Genomic DNA, 23,705 nt, shown 5'->3' with positions numbered 1-23,705 from the left:
ATGCTTAAGCTTTTGATAGTAGTGCCATTTGCTTAACAGTACGACTAAGAAATCACGCATTATTTATAGACTCTCATTTTTATTGCAATCCTCTGAGGTAAGCATGGTGGGAAATATCTTAGCTACCCTAGTGACACAAAAGATGAGCTAAAAAGTAAAAACACCACAATTAAAATGTTGTGGTTAGAAAACAAAAATGTAGCTTTATGTTCTTAAGGCATCGGGGAAGGTTAGTTTTGAAAAAGTATGATTTGGAAAAGCGTGAAAAAAGAAACTTCTACTACAACCTTGTAAAAGTCACAGTCTCTTAAAAACATAATCTAAATTAATGTCACCACATTTATATAAAGAGTCGCCTGGGTGGCTCGGTCGAGTGAGCGTCCAATTTTGGCTTGGGTCATGATCTCATGGTTCGTGGGTTCGAGCCCCGCGTCGGGCTCTGTGCTGACAGCTCGCGGCCTGGAGCCTGCCTCAGATTCGGTGTCTTCCTCTCTCTCTCTGCCTCTCCCCTACTCATGCTCTCTCTGTCTCTCAAAAATAAACATTAAAAACATTTTTTTAAAATAATAAATGATTTTATTTCTTGAAGAAGGACCTCAAAAACTCATTATTATTAGACTGTAAAATCTCATACAAAAAAAAAAAACCAAACCTGACTCATATTCTCCTTTCAGTTTTAGACGACTTGGATAATAAACTGGCTCAGGAACAATGTCCAAGCTCAGGGAATACCACAGCACCTCTCAACTATGGATCAAGAGCACAGTGCAGTCATTTTTACTCCAGGGGGAACACGCACGGAAATATCACGGGAAGGTACCAAAACCACCATAATGGAGCTTCTAATATGTCTATCTATGACATCCTAAGACCAGGAACCCCTAGGGAAGGTTTTAAAACCTTTTCTCCTAGAACAAAAACAATTTATGATATGTACAGGACAAGGGAGCCCAGACTCTCAAAAGAAGATTACGTGCAAAAGAATAGTTTTGGTAGTACTTCTCTGTGTTTCGACAGCAGGCAGCCATCAACTTCACCGGCTACGATATATTTCACAACAAGAAGCTTACATTTTCCAACAATAACTCAGAACAAGAGTGGGTTTATACCACCAAGACACCAGCAGAGCCCAAAGAGAACTCCTTTATCATCCATTATATGGAATAGATCAGATTCTTCCGGAGGTAGGCAGAGCCAGGAAGAATTCCTGGGGGCACCTTCACCGATGGAGATTGACTCTGCTGACCAGTATGTGTATCCCAGGTGTTTTCAGGAGAATAGGAGATACGAATTTTACCGTTCACAGAGTGTTTACCAAGGTGTTCATTTAGACGCCTGCATGGATAATGCGATGAGTCCTGACCCATTTGAGAACTCAGAAAATATGCCATTCTACCATCAAGAACACCCATTTGCTAGATCTTTCTCTAGCAATACCTTTGGACGAAACAGGGAACAGAGATTTAAACAAAGTCCTCTTTGGGGCCAACACGAAGAACATCCTTTCTGGTCTGACTTCCCTCAAAGTAGGCATCCATTCACTTCTCACAGAGACTCCGAAATGATATCCATGGAAGTATCAGCTGGTCACAGCCATAGCATTCATTCTCAACACTGGGGATCATTTTCTCCTGGTTACAAAACAAATATTTTCAGAGATCATGAAGAGACACATCTCTGGCAGTTTGACTCTCAGACAACCACGCTGGAGAGCACGGAGGTGTCGCGAGGCAATGAGAGCCAGACGACTCATTTCAGCATGCCAAACGTTTGCCCTGGGACTGGTCCCAGCTATCACAGCACATCTGGCAGGTCAGTATGCCAACAGGGCGGTCCTCCTACAGAAGTACACCTGGACAAAGAACCTTACTCGTTTGGAAATACTCAGACGACTCTAGCATCCTCATTCAACACCTCCTTCCCCCCGATTCCCGATGACAGAGGGAACCCTCAGAGGCCCAGCTTTCAGAATCCCACAGTTGCTGTGCACAAAATTAAGCCCGCCTCTCTGCCAATAAAAAGCTATACGGAAGTCACTGTGACCAAGAGCGATTCAGTCGATTCTCCACCTCTTACTGAAAGCCCACCCAGTATCTTGGTCACACAAGTGACTAAGGAGAAAGTCTTGAAGGAATCTCATCGGGAAGAAGACAAACAACTACACAAGATGGACCGGACACACATGACAAGTGAAGTCCCCCAACCGGTCTCACAGACAGTAACCTCTAACCATGCCTCTGACGTTCAAAATCCCCTCTCCCAGGACTCAGCCAAGGGCAAAGGGTTTGCTTTTAATGCATCTACCACAGCAAGTTCAAAGAGGTCACCTGGAGTCATTTCCAGGAAAGAGAGCCCCAAAATTCATATATCACACAGAGAGCAATCCAATGAACTTAAAAAAGATAAGAATCACACGGGGGACAGAAAACTTGGCTCAGCAACTTCCCTTGCTTTCATTCAGGAACGCACAACAGCGTCTTGGCCCAGCCCAGGTCAAGGTTGTCACCAGGAAGTAAGAGCAAGTACTGAAGCTATTTCAGGCATTTTTAAAAATAACCACTGGAGCTCTGAACCTGCTGATGGTCAAAAGGCACAGTCTGCAGAAAAGCCTGCTATTTCAGATACCAAGGAAGAACAAGGTACCACAAGTCCTTCCACCAACTGTAGCAAACCAGCTGCTCGTCGTAAGATCCCACGCGATTCTTCAGATCTGTCATCGGGTATACTACCTGGCTCCTCACCATCGAATAATTCTTTCCTTGACACTCCAGCGATTCCTTCAACAACAGTGTTCTCCAGGAAAAGTCCTTCGGGCAACGATCCATCTCCGGGAGAAAGAGCACAAAAGGACAATGATAGCAAGGACCAAAGTGATCAGTTTGCCCTAAGCCCCTCAGAAAACCCAAAGCGTAACGATGAGTGTGTACTTGTACACAATGAGGCAGCTGATGTTGCCAAATGGCGTTCTCACTCTCCTTTCAAGGATGGGAAAGGAAAAGGAAAAGTAAGGCGACGCATAGCCTCTCTGGAGAAGTTAAGCAAAATGGAAAGTAGATCAGCACCCACCAGTGATAACAGTAGCTCCGTGGAGATGAATCAGAGCAATTCCAAGCCTCCTGAAGTTCACACGACTTCCTGCTCCTCACCAACAAAATCAGCCAGATTTCTCATCAGTAACAGGAAGTCGGAAAGTAAGATAATGGCTTCTCCGTGTAGGAATGAACCACTTCCATTCCAAGTCAAAAATAATGTGGAACACCCAGCAGGGAAGTATACATTGAACAAATTCGGTCCCAGTTCTTCTGAGTCAGAAAGCAAATGTTCCAAAGCAGTGTCAGACTCGGTCCCAGTAGCACCTGAAGCCACAGAGAAGGTGACAAGCCTGAAAAACAGTGGGTTTGCTTCTGTTAGAAAAGGACCACTTCCGTTCCTCATCAAGAGGGCCGTGTCGTGTCCGTCAGGGGTACCAGATGCCTCAGATGGCAGAGACAAAAGAGAAGAATGCTTGGTCTCAAACACAGATGCTTCTGCTGTAACACTAAAACCTTGGGAGGCGATCATTAGCCCTCTGGAAAATAATTCACCTGTTAGCGATTTGTCTTCGCCAAAAAGACACCACCAAAAGGAATACTTTCCAGAATGCACTGAAAAGGATGGTAAAATTGCTGCCTCCGGGACAGGCCTATTTTCCCTTTCAAACGAAGACCCTCTGCCTTTCTCTTCAGACGCGTCAAGAAAAGAACGTGGGAAAACGTTACGTAAATTTAAGACCACTAGTACGTTTTCTGTTTCTGGCGATGAAGATAATGTAAAATGTCTTGAGGTGGTTTCAGTATATTACACTCTACCAAGGAAATACAGCAAAAAATTCTCTAACATTCTTGAAAAGTATACACGGTATATCGATTCACTTACGGAATCAACTAAAGTGGAGACTGAAACCTTTCCCAATGCTTTTGAACAAGAAAAGCTAAATTATTCTACCCAAGAGCAGTCAGGAACACCTTCATCTGAAGGTCTAAAGATGCTGGTCACCTCTGCTCAGGAGAAGACCCACTGTCTTTCTCGCACCAGTGAAAATATGACTGCTTCACAATTACCAAGCATTTGGCCCTCAGAACCAACATTACAGGAAGTGGATTCTACTGAGGCACGTGTTTCTCTTCATAAAGGAGAATCTAAAACTGGAGAGATTTCCCCAGATAACTTCGCTAAAACACCCCTAGGTGATTCAGAGAGCAGAAAAGAGAGAGGGAAAAGATTGCAAAGCGAAACTCTGCCTCCTTCATCAATGCTTCAGGAAAAAAAAGGTACAGAAGAGAAAGCTGAAAACTGTCAGCAATCCAGTAAATCGGGCAACAGTGGTCCTTCTAATCTCCCAGCCCATTCAGAAGAGAATGTTGGAAGTTCCCAAAATGGAAGAAGTTCCGGGGAATGTGTAGGTACTAGGATAGCCATCACAGCTCCTGGAACTGGAGAAGGCCTTCCGAGAGAGATCGCGGACGGTAGTTCCAATGGATTGCAGCCTAGTCAAGTAAGAGGGGAAATTGGAACAGATTTCCAAAAAGAGACTAGTAAACCACTTTCTGACTTGGAAAGCCAAGTCTTTGCTCTTACTCCAGCTTTGCATAAACTACAGCTTTTTGAAGGGACTTGTTCAGGTGAACCAGATTTAGACAGTTTGCAGTCTGAACCCAGAGAGCTACCTCCAAGGAGTCAGGAGATAAGCATGACAGAGAACAGCAAGGCTGAAGATGAAATGCTAAAGTTGGCATGGGATCAACCTTCATTTCCTGGAGGAAGCAGTAAACAGAAAACCAGCTTGGATGACCCAGAAAAAGGGAAAAACAGATCCGTAGTTAAACACAGATTGGCAGCCATGTCCAAAACAAGCAGAAAATTCCCAGCTAAAGATTTAAGCCCCAGAAGACACGTAGCTACTATCTTCCCCCAAAGTGGGAACAGTTCTGGCTTTGGCAGCTTATCTCTTGGCACGGCCGAGTGCAACCTGCCGTCCCCTGAGCCTACTCCAAAGTCCATAGAGTCCAGAAATGAAAGCAGGTTGAGTCGCGATATAACGGATGTGGAAAAGTCAGAGAACTCTCTCCAGGTTACTGTAATACCCAGTAGAGAAACTTCTACACACTTAAGCAATCCGAAGCCTAACAGCATTTCACAGCTACAGCAGAATGGGTCTAAAAATATCTCAGAATCATCACCAAAGTATGAGAAGTCTAAAGATGTAACAGCAGCTCAGACTTTGGAAAGAGAGTCAAGAACTTTGGCCCAACCCACATTCCCCAACCTCGGGGAAGCAGACTTCTCTGACCATCAGAGAAGAATAAACCCTCCTTTTCCTTTGGAGCCTACAGAGAAATCTAGAGTAAGCATTCCATTGGCCAGTTATCAGCAACAACAAAGAAGTGCTTCATCTCTGGAGTGGGGACCTGAACTGCACCCCTATCGTTCAAACAGTTTAAAAAGCATCAATGTGCACGGTGATCTGGTACGCAAAAGTCATCCTCCAAAGGTCAGGGGGCGCCATTTTTCTGAGAGCACTTCTATTGACAATGCCCTGAGTGAACTGACCCTCGGGGATGAATTCTCTGGCAACAGCGGATACAGTCGAAGATTCAGATCCTTTTCTGAGCTTTCCTCCTGTGATGGAAATGAAAACCGGACTTTGGGTGGTGGCAGAACAAAAATGGGGCCCAAGTTTGCAACATCTATATCTAGACCTATTGACTATGGAATTTTTGGGAAAGAACAACAGTTGGCTTTCTTGGAGAATGTAAAGAGGTCACTCACACAAGGAAGATTATGGAAACCAAGTTTTCTTAAGAACCCCGGCTTCCTGAAAGATGATGTAATTAACCATCCTCAGCCAACAGAGCTACCAAGCTCAGATTCTCCGAGCGGCCAGATGCCGGAAGATGCCTTATCTCCAGGCGCACCACTTTGTATCTATGAAAAGACTCCAGTAGACTCAGATTGTGACACGGACACAACCACGGATGACGAATACTATCTGGATGAAAATGACAAAGAGTCAGAACTGTGAGGCTTCTTCAGTAACATGCGTATAACCTTTCCACCAAAAGTTTGTAATGGAAATCAAGTGTACATGTGTATGCCCTTGAGAAGGACACATATAAAAAAGATCTAGTGTGGGCAGCAGCTGCTCTGAAACTACCCAGATTCTCTTTTTTTTCCCCCCACTCTATAATATATAAACATATATAAGCATTATATGCTTCCTAAATTCTAGAACAAATGAATTCTTGTTTTGGGGGGGGTTCTCTGCCGTTTTCTACATATATATATATATATATATATATATATATATATATATATATTCTTAGCCTTTCTCCCCTCCCTCCACTTCATCTCTAATTCACTATCCAATTTTGGCTTTCTGCTTTACTCTCTCCCTAACTTTTTTTTTTTTTTTTTTTTTTTTTTTAATTTTTTTTTTCAATGTTTATTTATTTTTGGGACAGAGAGAGAGACAGAGCATGAACGGGGGAGGGCCAGAGAGAGAGGGAGACACAGAATGGGAAACAGGCTCCAGGCTCTGAGCCATCAGCCCAGAGCCTGACGCGGGGCTCGAACTCACGGACCGCGAGATCGTGACCTGGCTGAAGTCGGACGCTTAACCGACTGCGCCACCCAGGCGCCCCTCCCTAACTTTTTTTTACACCTTTCACTGTCATTTACAACCCTAGTGTCCCAGGCGTACACAAAACTTATTAATTACCCAGAACAACCAGAAAATTCTGTATGGCCTCTTCCAATCCATGCCCTATATTCAGGACATTAAAAAAAATGTAGGGATGATGACAGTGGAGTAAATATTATCATCCTGTTTGACTCATCAGCATTTAGAAGGATTAGGGTTTTTTTTTTTTCTTTCTTTCAAACAAAGATAAGGAAATTTTCACAAGGGCATGGTGTTACATCCATAGTGAAGCCAGGGAGCAGATGTTTGATGTATTTGTTGAGGTTACAGAAGAGGAGCTGAATCCCTTTCAAACCAAAAAATATGAGTACTCCTGGCAATACCTTTGAAGACATTGGTACGGTCTGGGTGACTTGTTAAGGACTGAATTAAAAAAAAAATTTTTTTTTAACGTTTATTTATTTTTGAGAGAGAGAGTGCAAGCTGGGGAGGGGCAGAGAGAGAGAGAGACAAAGAATCTGAAGCAGGCTCCAGGCTCTGAGCTGTCAGCCCAGAGCCCGACGCGGGGCTCCACCTTAGGAACCATGAGATCACTGCCTGAGCCGAAGTTGGACGCTTAACCCACTGAGCCACCCAGGCATCCCTAAGGGCTGAATTTTAATCTAGTCAATGAGACTCAGACTAGGCAACATGCTGGTGCAGAAGGTGGGTTGGCCACAGACTGCGCTTAGGAAGGGAGCATGACTGGGCCTGCAGGTTCACGGACGTCTGTCGTGAGACTGGTTTATCCTCACTGCAGCTTTCTCCTCAGCTGGTGTTTCTCATTTCTCCAGGACAATCCATTTCTCTATTTTTATTTGCAGGATAGAACACTTTTTTTTTTTTTCCTGTGCGTGTTCTTGTCATGAATATCCAGCGGGAGCACTGGCCAAGCCCCTCAAATGCTGCTGAGTCAGATCAGACGCCCTGGGATTCGGTCTTCTTTGCAGGATCATTTACCAAACCCACGGGGAATGATAAGGCAGAGCTTCTAAGGGCTTGTCGCTAGGATTCTCTCAATAATTTATCTAGGCTAAATACGTCTCATACTCACCCCTAACTTGATTTCTAACTCTTTAGTTGCCAGGCAGAACTTCTGGAACTTTCTCTCCTAACAGGATCAACACCAGTAGATGGCAGTGAAGATAATTGACTAGAACTACAGAAAGCAATGCCACCTGGGATTTTCATACTATGAGGGTCAATGGGAGTGGTTTTCATTTTGATTGGTTTATATTTGCTTCCTGGCCTAACTTTATTCTCCATTGTTCTCACCTAGTCTGTTTCATCCATGTAAATTAAGGATAATGGTAGTGCTGGTGAAGCAAACCGAGATCTGGAACTGATAGAAATGCAAGAAAGAGCTATATTATTATTATCCTCGTAACCATTGCTTTGCCCGGAAGCAAAATGCTACAGCTAGTTTACATCATTTCCAGGACTCTCAAAACCAGTAAACATGTGGTAACTAACATGAAAGCTATTCCCTGAGTCTGTAAATTGTTTTAAAGTTCAGGCTCCCACCAATACCAAGCTCAAAGAGACTAATCGTAGCATTTTAAATCAACTGTTCTGAATATTTGAATTTGTATGGTAAAGAGCAAATAACATTCCATCCCTTTTTTTTATGTTTGTAAATTCTGCCTTTCCCCTTTTTGTATTTATCTGATTATTTAAGTGAAATTTTCATAAACCATGACTTAAGTTTTCCATGTAGTTTTTAAGATATTCAGAGTTAATATTTTAATATTAAGCTTCTCAGTTTTTGAAAAATGATCGGCTTGCAAGCTCTATTTCAGTAAATACTCTGAGTTTACATGTATGTTACAAAAGGTGAAATGAAGTTACCTTATTTTTCACTGAGTTTAGGCTATAGCAACCGTCAGTTAAGGTGAGGATGAACAGCTACCCCGAGGTCCTACTCCCCTGCACTAGAATCTACTATTTGAATTCGAAGGTAATTAATTGATGACCACCATTGCACTATTTGCCTGTTGGTCTGGCTCAAGAATCGAGAAATCTGAAAATTCACACAAATAGCACCTTCTGTAGTTTTATACTTTTATAAAAACACTTCGTTAAAGAAGTACAGCCGATTTCTATGTATTTTAACATACAGACTGCTGCTTTTTAATATTCATTTTTGGTATAGCTATAGTAATTTATAATCGTCATTTTTATACCCCTGACTTGTTTTCTCAAGGATACAATCATTATTAAAATAAACATTCACGTAAATGGAGTAAATCATGAGGGAATCTGTTCTAAGAAGTACCTTTAAATTATTAACTTGTTTAGATAATGTACTTCAACTGTACCCTGTAAAGTTTATTTAAAATAGGGCTTCGTGAGGTTGTTTCCGTTTTTAGAGACCTCCTCCGAAATAATTTACCCCTTTACGTTGTAAATACAATGATGCTTATCAAACTCCCAACTGCTACTAACAAGGTTTTGACTGATAGAAAGTGAATAAAAGCAACTTTGCATAGAAGGTAAATGGGTGCCTGTACTAAAATTGAGAAACTCGCACCTCCATAAGAGCACTATTCTCTGTGGAATGCTAGAAGGTTGAAGTGGACTTATTGCTAAGTTTATTGTTAACGGTAGTGATAATGCTTTAGAATATCCCGTTTAAATGTACGGGGTAAATATGTAAATATGTTACTTTCCAAGCAAGTTTGTGAATGTATGACCACTTAGGGGCTCTCTGTGATTGGCACACCTGTGTTTCTGAAGCAAGCAAGCCTTAAGCACTTTTATTAAAATGTTAAAATGTCAAAGAATCCTTTTATGTACCTGTTCTCAATCGTTTTCTCTAGACATGAAAAGTGTTCACAAGACAAGGTGCAAATTTAAAACGATGCCTGTGTTGAAATAAATGATTTAAACAGATGCACCGTTTGACTTGTTTTTTGTTTTTTGTTTTTTGTTTTTTTTTTTTATTCCCAGCCTCAAATGATTATTTTTTAAGTGTGAAAGTTTCAGGAAAAATTCTAAAAAGGTGGCAGGGGTAGATGGGGGTGCCAGATGCATTCAAACAAATCTCTCTGGTTGTTGAATGAGATCAGCCTTGTATGGAGTTTTAAAAACACATTGACTTCTCTTTTTCATTCGTCTGCAAAAGCAATCAACCAGCACAGGGAGATCGGTCTATCTGGTTTGCAGACCAGGGGAGGAATGAAGAAAGTCTGGCATCTCTGAGAGGAAGAGGGAGCTCCATGGAGTTGGGTTATCCAGTGCCCAGTAGCATTGGTGAAAACCGAACAGTTCTTTCCAGTTGAAATATAAGACACGCAACATTAACAAATTAATAGATTTGTACTCATCTTGTGTCTTTTCTAGAAAAGCAACTGAAAGGCTGTTTCTCTGCCAGGGACAGCAGAGTGTTGTCATCTTGAATACGTGCGGTGTCTTATTAAAATTTACCACGGTACATTGGTTCAGCCAGGATGTTTAGCTGTAGACAACATAATCCTCTCGAGATTGGCTCAGAGAAAAAGGGCCTCCTTGCAAAGCATCTGCAGTTTGCTCACAAACACACTGATAGGGAAGACAAAACAGATAATTCAGTGGAAATTCCAGCGCCAATATCTCAAACCATGTCACAGCATTGGACTGCCATGGGAGCAGCTGTGTGACTTCCCACATCAGGAGGGAACCAACACACAGACTCACTGCATTCACTCCGGGGAAGTCACTGCAATAGACACAGCAGCACTGGTATGGACGGACTTACACGTAAGCATTTTTATTGCTACGATGTTCGTTGTGGCAAAACTGGCAACGGCGCACTCAGAAATGACCGAGGGGCACCTGGGCGGCTCAGTCGGTTCAGTGTCTGACTCGGCTCGGGTCACCATCTCGCGGTTCGCGGGTTGGAACCCTGCATTGGGCTCTGTGCTGTCAGCACAGAGACCTGCTTCTGATCCTCCGTCCTCCTCTGTCTCGGCCCCTCCCCCACCCACGCATACACTCTCCCTCTCTCAAAAATAAACATTAAAAAAAGGGGGAGGCGCCTGGGTGGCTCAGTTGGTTAAGCTTCCGACTTCCGCTCAGGTCATGATCTCACTGTTAGTTTGAGCCCCGTGTTGGGGGCTGTGGTGACAGCTCGGAGTCTGGAGCCTGCTTCGGATTCTGTGTCTCCCTCTCTCTCTCTGCCCCTCCCTGGCTCACGCCTGTCTCTCTCTGTCTCTGTCCCTGTCTCTGTCTCCGTCTCTCTCTCCCTCTGTGTTAAAAGTAAACGTTAAGAAAAAATTAGAAAAAAAGAAATGACTGAAAATATGATGCAACATCCACCTATGTGATATTATGAAGCCATTAAAAAGAATAAAATAGAACTGTATCAGTTGACTTAGGAGAATTTGTATTAGTACTATTGAGTGAGAAAAGCAAAATCTCATTTTCTAACAAGCATTAATAAAAAAACCTGCATATGCATGTGTACATATGAGAGGATACAGAAGAGGCTAATATGTCATTTGCTTTGTGGCCAAAGGGGTTGGGAGGTATATTTAACAAGGGAAGGGAGAGAGAAAGGGTAGCCAAGATCACCTCCACAAAAGAATATGTAGAAATATACGTGTGTACGTACAACTATGATTATATTTGTGCATTTAGAATTATATATCGGTATATAGATAAAGAATTAAAGATAATTGTTTTAAAGATTTACTATCCAGGAGAATATTTAATGTTATTTTCTGTTAAAAGGTAAAGAAAAAAACCTTTAATTTCTACTTAAATTTTCATGACATATTGTGTCGTTGTGGTTTTTTTAAAGTGTATTTATTTTGATGGGGCGAAGGGTAGAGCTTACAAGGGGCTCAATTTCTGATCTCTCTAACCAAACCATGAGATCACGAACTGAGCTGAAATCAAGACCTGAACTGATACTTAATCGACTGAGCCACCCAGTCACCCCGGAAATATTCTGTTTTAATAAAATAAATGCTGGTACTAATTTTCCCTCTGAGCTCATGCTTTTCCCCCCGACCATTCTTTCCAAGTTTTCCTGTCATTCCAGTCTGGAGCAAACTTGGAAGAAGTTCTAGAAATGTTTTGGAGGTATGCAACGGAGACCGATAGGATTATCTCACCAGCAGTCACCTTTTTTCCTTTCCTCTGGGAACTTCATTCTCTCTCACACACACAGACACTCGTCATCACCACCATCCCCACATACATGCTTATTGTGGAAGAATCGATGTTCTTACAAGACACGAAGAGTGTGAGCACAGTTGACTGTTTCGGAGATGGGTGCCTGACTCAGGCTGGACCAGTGAGGAGTTGTGCCTGGGGTGGAAATACCCCTATATGATGAGGTTCTAAAAGCAAGTTAATATTTAAAGCACTTGTCTCACAATCTAAAACCCATGCCAGGAACTGCACTATATAAAAGGGCAGACACTGACTTTAAATCCCCAGCACCCTGGAGAATGCGTGACTTGAAGTAGGTGTTAAATATTATTGAAATAATTAATGTTTCACACATGTTATGGGGTCTAAGCTCCTCTAACCCCATGTAAGGTTTTTATTAATTAATGACACTGAAAAAGACAATTCTCTAAAGTCAGAAGAGTAATTTATTACAAGGATACAAAGAGACCCTAGAAACCAAGGGCAGAGATGCCACTTACAAACTGTAGCAAGCCTGTATAGTGCACCAGAGAGGTTTGTGTATTTATCCTCCATTTACAGTCTATAAAGCAAATGATGGTAAAGTTTCCAGTGCCTCTGCTTAAGAGATCAGCTACAAATTGAAATCTTTTTTTTCCCCTTAATATTTATTTATTTATTTATTTATTTATTTATTTATTTATTTAGAGGGATAGAGAGCAAGCAGGGGAGGGGAAGAGAGAGAGAGGGAGAGAGAATCCCAAGCAGGGTCTGCACTGTCAGCACGGAGCCCAGTGCAGGGCTCAAACCCACAAACTGTGAGATCATGGCCTGAGCCAAAACCGAGAAGTCAAATGCTTAACCGACTGAGCCACCCAGGCGCCCCCAAATCTCTTCTTATAAGGACCCCAGTTAGATTGGATTGAGGCCCATCCGAACGGCCTACTTTTACTTAATCATCTCTTTAAAGGCCCTACCTCCAAATGCACATTCTGAGGTAATGGAGCTTAGTGCTTCAATATATGGATTATGGAGAAACACAATTCTGCCCAGATCAGGGAACATGGGGGTCCAACACAAACCAACATGAAACTCTGACAATGACTAATAAAGTCCTTTGTCTCTGACCCAGGAGTCTTGTGTCTTTTGATAGCATCCATGAAACTGTAACAGGCTAATCCGTTAGTTTCTAAGAGGCTAGAATCTCAGACCCTGTACAGTTCTCAACACCCATATTTTAGCACCTACCACAATACATTATGTCTTTCCACTAAGCCACACGAGTTTTATGGTCAAAGTATAATGTCTAAAACATAGTAGACATTGAATAAGTATTTGAAATTTGATTTATGATAAAGAATCGAGGGGCGCCTGAGTGGCTCAGTTGGTTAAGCATCCAACTTCAGCTCAGGTCATGATCTCACAGTTCGTGGTTTTGAGCCCCATATCGGGCTGTGTGCTGACAGCACAGAGTCTGGAGCCTGCTTCTGATTCTGTCTCTCCCTCTCTCTCTCTGCCCCTCCCCCCTCGCAGTCTGCCTCTCTCTCTCTCTCTCAAATACATAAACATTAAAAAAAATTTTTTACACTAAAAAAAAAAGAATCTAGTCAAGGCACTGGTTGATCTGAAGAGAGATGCTTTTAAAGATACAGATTAAAATGAGAAAAAAAAACAGGTTGGTATAGATTCAGTATTGCTAAACAGGAGTTCAGATACAATTGTATGGCTTGATAATGTTCTCAAAAAATACTGGGTGTTACCACAAGTATTATGTAATATATTAGGATATATTATGTAATATATATATATATATATATGGCCATATTTTACATATCATATCCTCTCATATCAGCTAACCCTCAGATTATTTCTCCAGAAATTTTTTAAAGTCTGATTTTGGAAGAATGGGAATAAAATGTGTTCTGCACAGTTTTTCAAAGTGATAGCTAAAGCACAGCAATGCTTTCCATTTAAAGCATGCAGACAACTCCACAAATAAAACCTATCAATGAAAGTAGTACTAAATAATGCTACACTTTAGCCTTATCATTTACCACTGATTTACTACCAGTTTCTGAAGATCTTTCTAAAATACAAAGAACACTGTCCACAACCTCTACTCAGTATTACTAAAATGGGTCAAGAGAACAGGGACGGGTTGTGCCCTGGTAAAAGGGAATCATAGCAAGAATGCTGGGTAGTCCAATTACCGCCAGGAGATGAACAGGGAGGGTGCCTGGTTCTAGCGTTTCTGAATAGGGGTCCTGAGTCAAGAGGGTGCAGAATCCCTGTGTCCACTCCACTTCGGGTTCGCCCTGGCTCACGCAGCCCGAGCACAGTGTTTATTTTCTTGGAATAGATTTGAACCATAAGCAGATAAAAGAAACAAAAATAATTAACAAACGCGGATCAGTCAGAAGAAAAGGCAGCCAGTGGCTTCCAGCGCTTAGGGATCCTGCCAGTCTCTTCCCGAACCCACCTTCCACATCTGAGTGACCAAGACCAGTCATACCTCATCAGTTTCAGGGGACAGGAGCCACCTGACAGACGGGAAGCTCACCGGCCAGGCTCAAGGTAAGCCTTCCGCCCCGAATCCGGTTACCCCGGTGCCCAACAGCTCCCTTGGGGTCTGTCGCAAACCTAGTGGACGCTCCGAAAACACTTGTCGAGAAAAGCCGAGTGTAGGGGGAAGGAGATTAGGGAGAAGCTGGGGGAATCTCAGAGCAGAGGACCACAGAGCTTTCACAGGTGGCGTGGGGAGGGGAGCCAGGACCGTGCCAGTCGCTCTGCACCTTGTAAACCCAGTGAAATCGTGGGCTAAAGGCGTCTTCCTAAACGACTTGGAAGTTCTTCGCTGCGGGGGCCCTTGGCTCGCGCCCCTCACCCCCACCCCGCAATCACCACTGTGCTGGCGTCCTTTAAAAACGGTGGATGAGCTCCGGCAACCGGAGGAGGGGGCGGCCGAGGGCGCAGGCTCGCAGCCTCGGCCGCTCGGAGCCGCGCCCTCCGCTGACCCCAGGGCGAGGCGCCCGGAGCTTGGGGCCCGGAGAGGGCGGGGCGGCGGGAGGCCGCGCACAGGCCCGCCCCTGGAGCCCGGCCCCTCCCCGCCGCCCCGCCGCCCCGTCGCCGCCGGCGCCGAGCTGACCGCCGGGCCCCGCGACCATGCCCCGCCTCCCGCGGGCCGCGCTGCTGCCGCTGCAGCTCGCCCTGCTCGTGGGCGCCGGGGCCCCCGAGGCGTCGGTGAGCGCGCCGCGGAGCCTGGTGTGGGGGCCCGGGCTGCGGCCCGGCGTCGTCCTGCCCGTGCGCTATTTCTACCTGCAGGCCGTGGACTCGGAGGGCCTGAACCTCACTCGCTCGCCCCCAGGTAGCGTTGAGCCGCCGGCCTCCGCGCGCCCCGGTCCCCGCCGCCTGCGTGGCGTCCTTTCCCCCCCCCCCCCCCCGGTCGCCCTTCCCGCGGGTCCGGCCGCCTCCCTTGGCGCCCCCGCCTCCCCGGACGCACCGGGAGGGCATCGCAGGGCGAAGTCCACTGAGTGAGTGAGTGAGTGAGTGAGTGAATGAATGAATGAATGAATGAACTCCCAGGGCCCTAACTGGGACGAGGCGTGGGCCCTGGGGTCCAGCTGCAGGCGCTCGGCGAGGCCGGGGACTCACACGCCCTAGCCGACCACGCCAGCTGTGACGCAGGGAGCGCCCCCAAGCGGTGAGTCATCCAGCCCCAGAAATCCTCGGATTCCGTGGTCGAGGCCTGGTGGCTTGGGGACAGCCGAGTCCTATCCCCCGGGGAGATGTCAGAGCAGTGCGCACAGGGGGCGTGAGTGCGAGATGTTTGCCTTCTCAGTTTGGAGTTGTCACCAGCAGCTTGCAGGAATTAGTGAAACTCTCTCGGTCCGCACGGTGGATCTTGTCCTGAGTCCCGTCCCACGCTCTCCTACACGTCTTGCCTTGCAACGTCTTAACGACTTGTCCTGGTGGTTTCTGGGTGTTGCCAGTCAGGATTTGCTAATTTATGTCTAATTTATGTTCAGCCAACTGGCATCCTGTTTTATCAACCAAGAGGCAGTAGAACCCGGCACTGCTTCCCTCTCCAGTGGGAAACCATGACTACTTGTTTTTAGTTTTAGAAGGACTTTACATGGCCCTAAGGATCAGAACAAAAGATTCTTTTTTAAATGTTTATTTTTTTGATGTTAATTTATTTTTGAGAGAGACAGAGAGACAGGGTGAGCAGGACAGGGGCAGAGAGAGAGGGAGACACAGAATCTGAAGCAGGCTTCAGGCCGGGAGCTGTCAGCACAGAACCAGAAGTGGGGCTTGAACCCACAAACCTTGAGATCATGACCTGGGCTGATTTTGGACACTCAACCGACTGAGTCACCCTGGTGCCCCTTTTTATTTATTTTTGAGAAAGAGAGAGGCAGAGAGACAGAGAATCCCAAACAGGCTGCACCCCCCCACCCACTGTCAACGCAGAGGTTGATGGGGGCTCAGACTCACAAACAGTGAGATCATGACCTGAGCGGAAATCAGGAGTCTGTCTCTTAACTGACTGAGCCACCCGGGTGCCCCAGAATAAAAGATGCTTAAACCCAGGTTCGAAGTCTTCCACTATGGGGTGTTAACTATAGAAATATAGAAAAGTATAAAGTTTATTTTCTAAAATTAATTTTATAATGTTATAATGGGGTGCTTTAGAAAGAAAAGGGAAAACTAAAGACAATTTATACAGGAAAAAAAGAAAATTACATGATCCAAAATGGCATGCTGCTAATCTTACTATTAATGAAAGAGCTATACATTCAATTGAAATTCTAATTTTTAATCTAAAAATATTGGCAAAGGGTTTTTAAGCGGTAATACTCAAAGCTGTTAAGGGAGCCTCTGGAGACTCTCGGTGACCTTCATGCTCTTCAGGTGGCAGCACAAATTGCCAAAAAGTTCCTGGAAAGCCATTTTCCAAATGTACCAAGAGTGTTAAATATTTAAAAATTGAATGTACAAAAAGATAACGTTCAACACTTAGAAAACATAATTTCTAAAAAGATGTCATTTGCAAACAATGTCCACGCCCTTTAATCTAGTAATCTGATTTCTAGGTATCTGTCCTGAGAAAATGGTCAGAATGTGATTTACATGCAAGAAATTCTTGCTGCGTTGTAATTACTTATGGCAACAAATTTAACTAGCCAACTATAAGGTAGTTGCTAAATAAAGTTTGGTACATTCATGTGATGGAATGTTTGACAGCCCATTAAACTTATCATTTTAGATTCCACTCATAGGAAGTATTTAGAATAGTTAAATTCATAGAAACAGAAAGTAGAATGGAGGTTGCCAAGGGCTGATGGAAGAGGGAAATGGGGAGTTGTTGAAAAGGTATGGTATAAAGCTTCAGTTTTACAAAACGAAAAAGGTGTAGAGATTTGTTGCATAAAAATGTGAATATACTTAAAAAAATGTGAATATACTTAACACTACTGAATTGTACACTTAAAAATGGTTTAAGCGTCCAACTCTTGATTTCGGCTCAGGTCATGATCTCATAGTAAGTGGGTTTGAGCCTCACATTGGACTTGAGATTCTCTCTCTCTTTCTCTCTCTGTCCCTCCCCTGCTTTCTCTCTCTCTCAAAAATAAACGAATAAACATTAAAAAAAAGAGAGTTTGGGGCGCCTGGGTGGCGCAGTCGGTTAAGCGTCCGACTTCAGCCAGGTCACGATCTCACGGTCTGTGAGTTCGAGCCCGCGTCAGGCTCTGGGCTCATGGCTCGGAGCCTGGAGCCTGTTTCCGATTCTGTGTCTCCCTCTCTCTCTGCCCCTCCCCCGTTCATGCTCTGTCTCTCTCTGTCCCAAAAATAAATAAACGTTGAAAAAAAAAATTTTTTTTTTAAAAAAAAGAGAGTTTAAAAAAATGGTTATGATGATCAATTTTATGTTACTGTTATAACCGTGATTTTTTTTAATTTTAAAAGATTATTTAATAATGCTTATACTAGGGGCGCCTGGGTGGTTCAGTCGGTTGAACATCCAACTACGGCTCAGGTCATGATCTCGCATGCTTCGGATTCTCTGTCTCCCTCTCTCTCTGCCCCTCCCCCACTCATGCTCTGTCTCTCTCTCTCTCTCTGTCAAAAATAAATAACCATTAAAAAAATTAAAAAAAAATAATGCTTATACTATGTTATCAGTAGACTAAACAGGAAAGAAATTATATAGTTTCCTTCTAATTTTATAATAAATAGATGAAACTATAGCTCACTCATTAATGTTCTCAGTGGTTATAGCAAGAGAATAAGGATTTCTTTTACTCTTTTTTCCCAGGAAAATCTCCCCCCAAATAATCTTAATGTTTTCATAACCAGGAACAATTCATAAAAACCAAAAGATTTCACCAAGTCTTTTCAGACACCCTCAATTTCGTACCCTTCGATTCTCCCTATTTCCTATCATGCCACTTGATTTTTAGCTTCTATTAAATGGCTGTCCTGTAGTTCTGAGAAGCTCACCCAACCAGTTTTTTACATCTCTACCACCATTATTCACTTGCAAATCCCGAAATTTTCCCTTCTCCAGGAACTTAATGAAAAAGAAGCAATTAAAAAATGTTTTTCAGTTTTATTTTAGAGAGAGCATAAGCATGAGAGAGGGGCAGGGGGGATGGGGGAGAGACAGAGAGAGAGAGTACCTTAAGCAGCTCCACACTCATTGCGGAGCCTGATGTGGGGCTCAGTCCCATGACCCTGGGATCATGACCTGAGTTGAAATCAAGAGTCATGCCAGTGAATGTCAGAAGAAAGCCGGAGTAGTCATAATTAGACAAACTAGATTTTATTTTATTTTATTTTATTTTATTTTATTTTTCAACGTTTATTTATTTTTGGGACAGAGAGAGACAGAGCGTGAACGGGGGAGGGGAAGAGAGAGAGGGAGACACAGAATCGGAAACAGGCTCCAGGCTCTGAGCCATCAGCCCAGAGCCTGACGCGGGGCTCGAACTCACGCACCGCGAGATCGTGACCTGGCTGAAGTCGGACGCTTAACCGACTGCGCCACCCAGGCGCCCCTAGACAAACTAGATTTTAAAACAAAGGCTGTAACAAAGAGATGAAAAGGGCATTATATCATAATTAAAGGGTTTATCTGTCAAGATCCAACAGTTGTAAAAACATGTGCCCCCAACTTGGAAGAAACCAAATATATAAATCAATCACAAACATAAACAAATGTATAGATAATAATACCATAATTGTAGGGGACTTTAATACTCCACTTAGAGCAATGGACCGATCATCTAAGCAGAAAATCAACAAGGAAACAATGGCTTTAAATGACACACTGGACCAGATGGACTTAACAGATATATTCAGAACATTTCATCCAAAAGCAGCAGAATACACATTCTTCTCGAGTGCACATGGAACATTCTCCAGAAGAGATTACATACTGGGTCACAAATCAGCCCTCAACGGGTACAAAAAAATCGATATCATATCATGTGTATTTTTCACAACACTGTAAAACCACAAGAAAAAATTTTGAAAGCCCTCAAATACATGGAGATTAAAGAACATCCTACTAAAGAATGAATGGGTTAACCAGGAAATCAAAGAAGAAATAAAAAAATACATGGAAGAAAATGAAAATATAAACACAACAGTCCAAAATCTTTGGGATGAAGCAAAGGCAGTCCTAAGAGGGAATATTGCAATCCAGGCCTATCTCAAGAAGCAAGAAATGTCCCAAATATACAACCTAACCTTAAACCTAAAAGAGCTAGAAAAGGAACAGCAAATAAAGCCTAAAGCCAGCAGAAGAAGGGTAATAACAAAGATCAGAGCAACAATAAATGACATAGAAACAAGCAAAAAAACCAAATTAGAACACATCAGTGAAACTAAGGTCTGGTTCTTTGAAAGAATTAACAAAATTGAGGCACCTGGGTAACTCAGTCAGTTAGGTCAGGTAAGAGTCAGACTTTGGCTCAGGTCATGATTTTGCCATTCCCAAGTTCCAGCCCCACGTTGGGCTTTGTGCTGACAGCTCAGAGACTGGAGCCTGTTTCAGATTCTGTGTCTCCCTCTCCCTCTCTGCCTCTCCCCATTAAAAAATAAACATTAAAAAAAAAAAAAAAAGAGGTGGCTCAGTCAGTTAAGCGTCCAACTCTTGATTTTGGCTCAGGTCGTTATCTCATAGTTAGTGAGTTCGAGCCCCACATCGGGCTCTGCACTGACAGTGCACAGCCTGATTGGGATTCTCTCTCTGCCCCTCCACTGCTCATTCTGTCTCTCTCTTTCAAAATATATAAACTTCTAAAAAATGTAAAATAAAAAAAAGAATTAAAAAAATTGATAACCCCCTAGGCAGACTTATCAAAAAGAAAAAGGAAAGGACCCAAATAGATAAAGTCACCAATGAAAGAGAAGAGATCAAAAACAACACCACAGAAAGACAAACAATTACTAGAGAATACTGTGAAAAATTATATGCCAACAAACTGGGCAATATGGAAGAAATGGGCAAATTCCTAGAAACTCAAACTACCAAAATGGAAACAGGAAGAAATAGAGAATTTGAACTGACCCCTAATCAGCAAAAAAAATGGAATCAGTAATCAAAAATCTCCCAACAAACAAGAGTCCTGGGCCGGATGGCTTCCCAAGGGAATTCTACCAGATTTAAAGAAGAATTAATACCTATTCTTCTTAAGCTATTCCAAAAAATAGAAATAGAAGGAAAACTTCCAAACTCATTCTACGAAGCCAGCATTACCTTGATTCCAAGACCAACGACCCCACTAAAAGGGAGAGTTACAGGCCAATATCCATGATGAACATGAATGCAAAAATTCTCAACAAGATATTAGCAAATCTAATTCAACAGTACATTAAAAGAATTATTCACCATGATCAAGTGGGATTTATTCCTGGGCTGTAGGTCTGGTTAAATATTCATAAATAAATTAACATGACACACCACATTAATAAAGGATAGGAACCATATGATCCTGTCAATAGATACAGAAAAAACATGTGACAAAATACAGCATCCATCCTTGATAAAAACCCTCAACAAATTAGGGACAGGTGGAACATATGTCAACATCATAAAGGCCATATACAAAGACCAGCAGCTAATATCATCCTCAATGGGGAAAAACTAAGAGCCTTTCCCTATAGTCAGGAACAAGACAAGGATGTCTACCCTCGTCTCCACTATTTAACATAGTACTGAGTCTTAGCCTTAGCAATCAAACAAGAAAAAGAAATAAAGGCATCCAATTAGGCAAGAAAGAAGTCAAACATTCACTATTTGTAGATGGCATGACCCTCTGTAGAAAACCCAAAAGACTCCATCAGAAAATTTCTAGAATACATGAACTAAGCAAAGTCGCGGGATATAAAATCAACATGCAGAGGGACGCAACTGACTCAGTCAGTTAGACGTCCGACTTCGCCTCAGGTCATGATCTCACAGTTTGTGGGTTCGAGCCCCGCGTTGGGCTCTCTGCTGGCAGCTTGGAGCCTGGAGCCTGCTTCGGATTCTGGGTCTCATTCTCTCTGCCCCTCCCCCACTTGTGCTCTATCTCTCTCTGTCTCTCAAAAATAAATAAATGTAAAAAATTTTTTTTAAATGAATAAACATTAAAAATATATATTTAGAAAAACCAACATGTAGAAATCTCTTGTGTTGCTATATACCAATAATGAAGCAGCAGAGAAAGAAATCAAGGAATCAGTCCCATTTTCAATTTCACCAAAAACGATAAGATAACCTAGGGATAAATCTATCTAAAGAAGTGAAAGATCTATACTCTGAAAACTATAGATCACTTTATGAAAGAAACTGAAGAGGACACAAAGATAAAAAAGCATTCCATGGTCATGGATTGGAAGAACAAACATTGTTAAAGTGTCTATACTATCCAAAGCAATCTACACATTTAATGCAATCCCTATCAAACTACCATAAGCATTTTTTCACAGAGCTAGAACAAACAATCCTAAATTTTGTATGGAACCACAAAAGGATTTTTTTGGTTAAAAAAATCCTGAAAAAGAAAAACAAAATTGGAGGCATCACAATTCCAGATTTCAAGCTATATTACAAAGCTATAGTCATCCAGACAGTATGGTACTGGCACAAAGGTCAATGGAACAAAATAGAAAACCCAGAAATGGACCCACAACTAACCTTCAACAAAGCAAGAAAGAATATCTAGTGGAAAAAAGACAGTCTCTCAACAAATGGTGCTGGGAAAACTGGACAGTGACATGCAGAAGAATGCAATTGGAGCCCTTTCTTACACCAACACAAAAATAAATTTAAAATGGATGAAAGACCTAAATGTGAGACAAAAAAACCCATCAGAATTCTAGAGGAGAACAGAGGCAGCAACTTCTTTGACCTTGCTAGCAGTCTCTTACTAGACAAGTCACCAGAGCTAAGGGAGACAAAAGCAAAAATGAATTATTGGGACTTTCATGATAAAAAGCACAATGAAGGAAATCATCAACAAAACTAAAAGGCAACCTACAGAATGGAAGAAGATACTTGCCAATGACATATCTGATAAAGGTTAGTATACAAAATCTAGAAAGAAATTAGCAAACTCAACACCCCCCCTCCAATAATCCAGTGAAGAAATGGGCAGAAGATACGGATGCTTTTCCAGAGAAGACATCCAGATGTCTAACAGACACAAGAAAAGATGTCCGACATCACTCATCATCAGGAAAACAAATCACGATGTGATTTGTATCATCTCACACCTTTCAGAATGGCTAAAATTAACACAAGAAACAACAGGTATTGGTGAGGATACAGAGAAATGGGAACCCTCTTGGTGGGAATGCAAACTTGTGCAGCCACTCTGGAGAACAGTATGGAGGTTCCTCAAAAAACTGAAAATAGAACTACCCTACGATCCAGCAATTGCAGTATTAGGTATTTACCCAAAGAATACAAAAATAGAGATTCAGAGGGGTACATGCACACCAGTGTTTATAGCAGCATTATCAACAATAGTCAAACTATGGAGAGAGCCCAAATGTCCATCGACTAGTGAATGGATAAAGAAAGTGTGGTATTATACACACACACACACACACACGCGCGCATACACAATGGAATATTACTCAGCCACCAGAAAGAATGAATTTTGCCTTTTGCAATGATGTGGATGGAACTAGAATATATTATGCTAAGCAAAAAAAGTTAATCAGAGAAAGACAAATACCATGTGATATCACTCATATGTGGAATTTAAGAAGCAAAACAGATGGACATACAGGGTTGGGGCAGGAGAAAAGAGAGGGTAACAAATCACAAGAGACTCTTAATGACAGAATAAACTGAGGGTTGATGGAGGGAGGCAGGTGGGGGATGGGCTAGATGAGTGATGGGTACTAAGGAGGGCACTTGTCATGATGAGCTCTCACTATTGTATGTAAGTGATAAATCACTGATTCTACTCTTGAAACCAGTATTGTAAGGTAAACTAAAATTCAAATTAAAAAAAAATATGTGAATAAGGATGGCAATAAAATGCTTTTAAAAGAAAGAGCGCTCAACCAACTGAGCCACCTAGTCACCTTGAGGCAATTTTCCTCTCAAGATTTAGACTTTCTTACATGACTTACCAAGATTCCCTTAATAATTATTACTCCCATTTAACAGTCATATTTGTCTGAATATTGTTATTATGCTGTGTATCTCCAGGTACCTAGATAACAAACATGTGATCTTGAATGGTCTAAGCAAAGGATTTCAAACTGGAATCCAAAGAGAGAAATTAGAGGGTCTGTGACCTTGGATAAGGGGAAAGGAGCTATCTTTCATGTGTATTTTTACTCCCTTCTGACTTAAATTGAGTATTTC

General features: G+C 42.5%; 2 protein-coding genes across 7 annotated transcripts in view; both read left to right on the top strand.

The window, feature by feature from the left end:
* Positions 1 to 6,439, top strand: part of EXPH5 (exophilin 5) — a 79,222-nt gene extending 72,783 nt beyond the window's left edge. For all 4 annotated transcript variants that reach the window (XM_030332545.1, XM_030332544.1, XM_030332548.2 and 1 more), the window contains one exon: positions 675 to 6,439. In XM_030332545.1, coding sequence (XP_030188405.1) covers positions 675 to 6,061 — 5,387 coding nt within the window. In that variant the 3' untranslated portion in view covers positions 6,062 to 6,439. The remainder of the gene's footprint in view (positions 1 to 674) is intronic.
* A 7,618-nt stretch (positions 6,440 to 14,057) lies between these two features.
* Positions 14,058 to 23,705, top strand: part of POGLUT3 (protein O-glucosyltransferase 3) — a 28,595-nt gene continuing 18,947 nt past the window's right edge. For 2 of the 3 annotated variants that reach the window (XM_030332142.1, XM_030332141.1), the window contains exon 1: positions 14,996 to 15,197. In XM_030332142.1, the coding sequence (XP_030188002.1) occupies positions 14,996 to 15,197 (202 nt within the window). Of the gene's footprint in view, positions 14,408 to 14,995; positions 15,198 to 23,705 lie in introns of those variants that run through there. The other variant, XM_030332143.1, reaches the window with a different exon arrangement.

This window comes from Lynx canadensis, chromosome D1 (assembly GCF_007474595.2).
Source record: "Lynx canadensis isolate LIC74 chromosome D1, mLynCan4.pri.v2, whole genome shotgun sequence".
Lineage (NCBI taxonomy): Eukaryota > Metazoa > Chordata > Mammalia > Carnivora > Felidae > Lynx > Lynx canadensis.
This window is presented reverse-complemented; position numbering and strand designations above follow the sequence as displayed.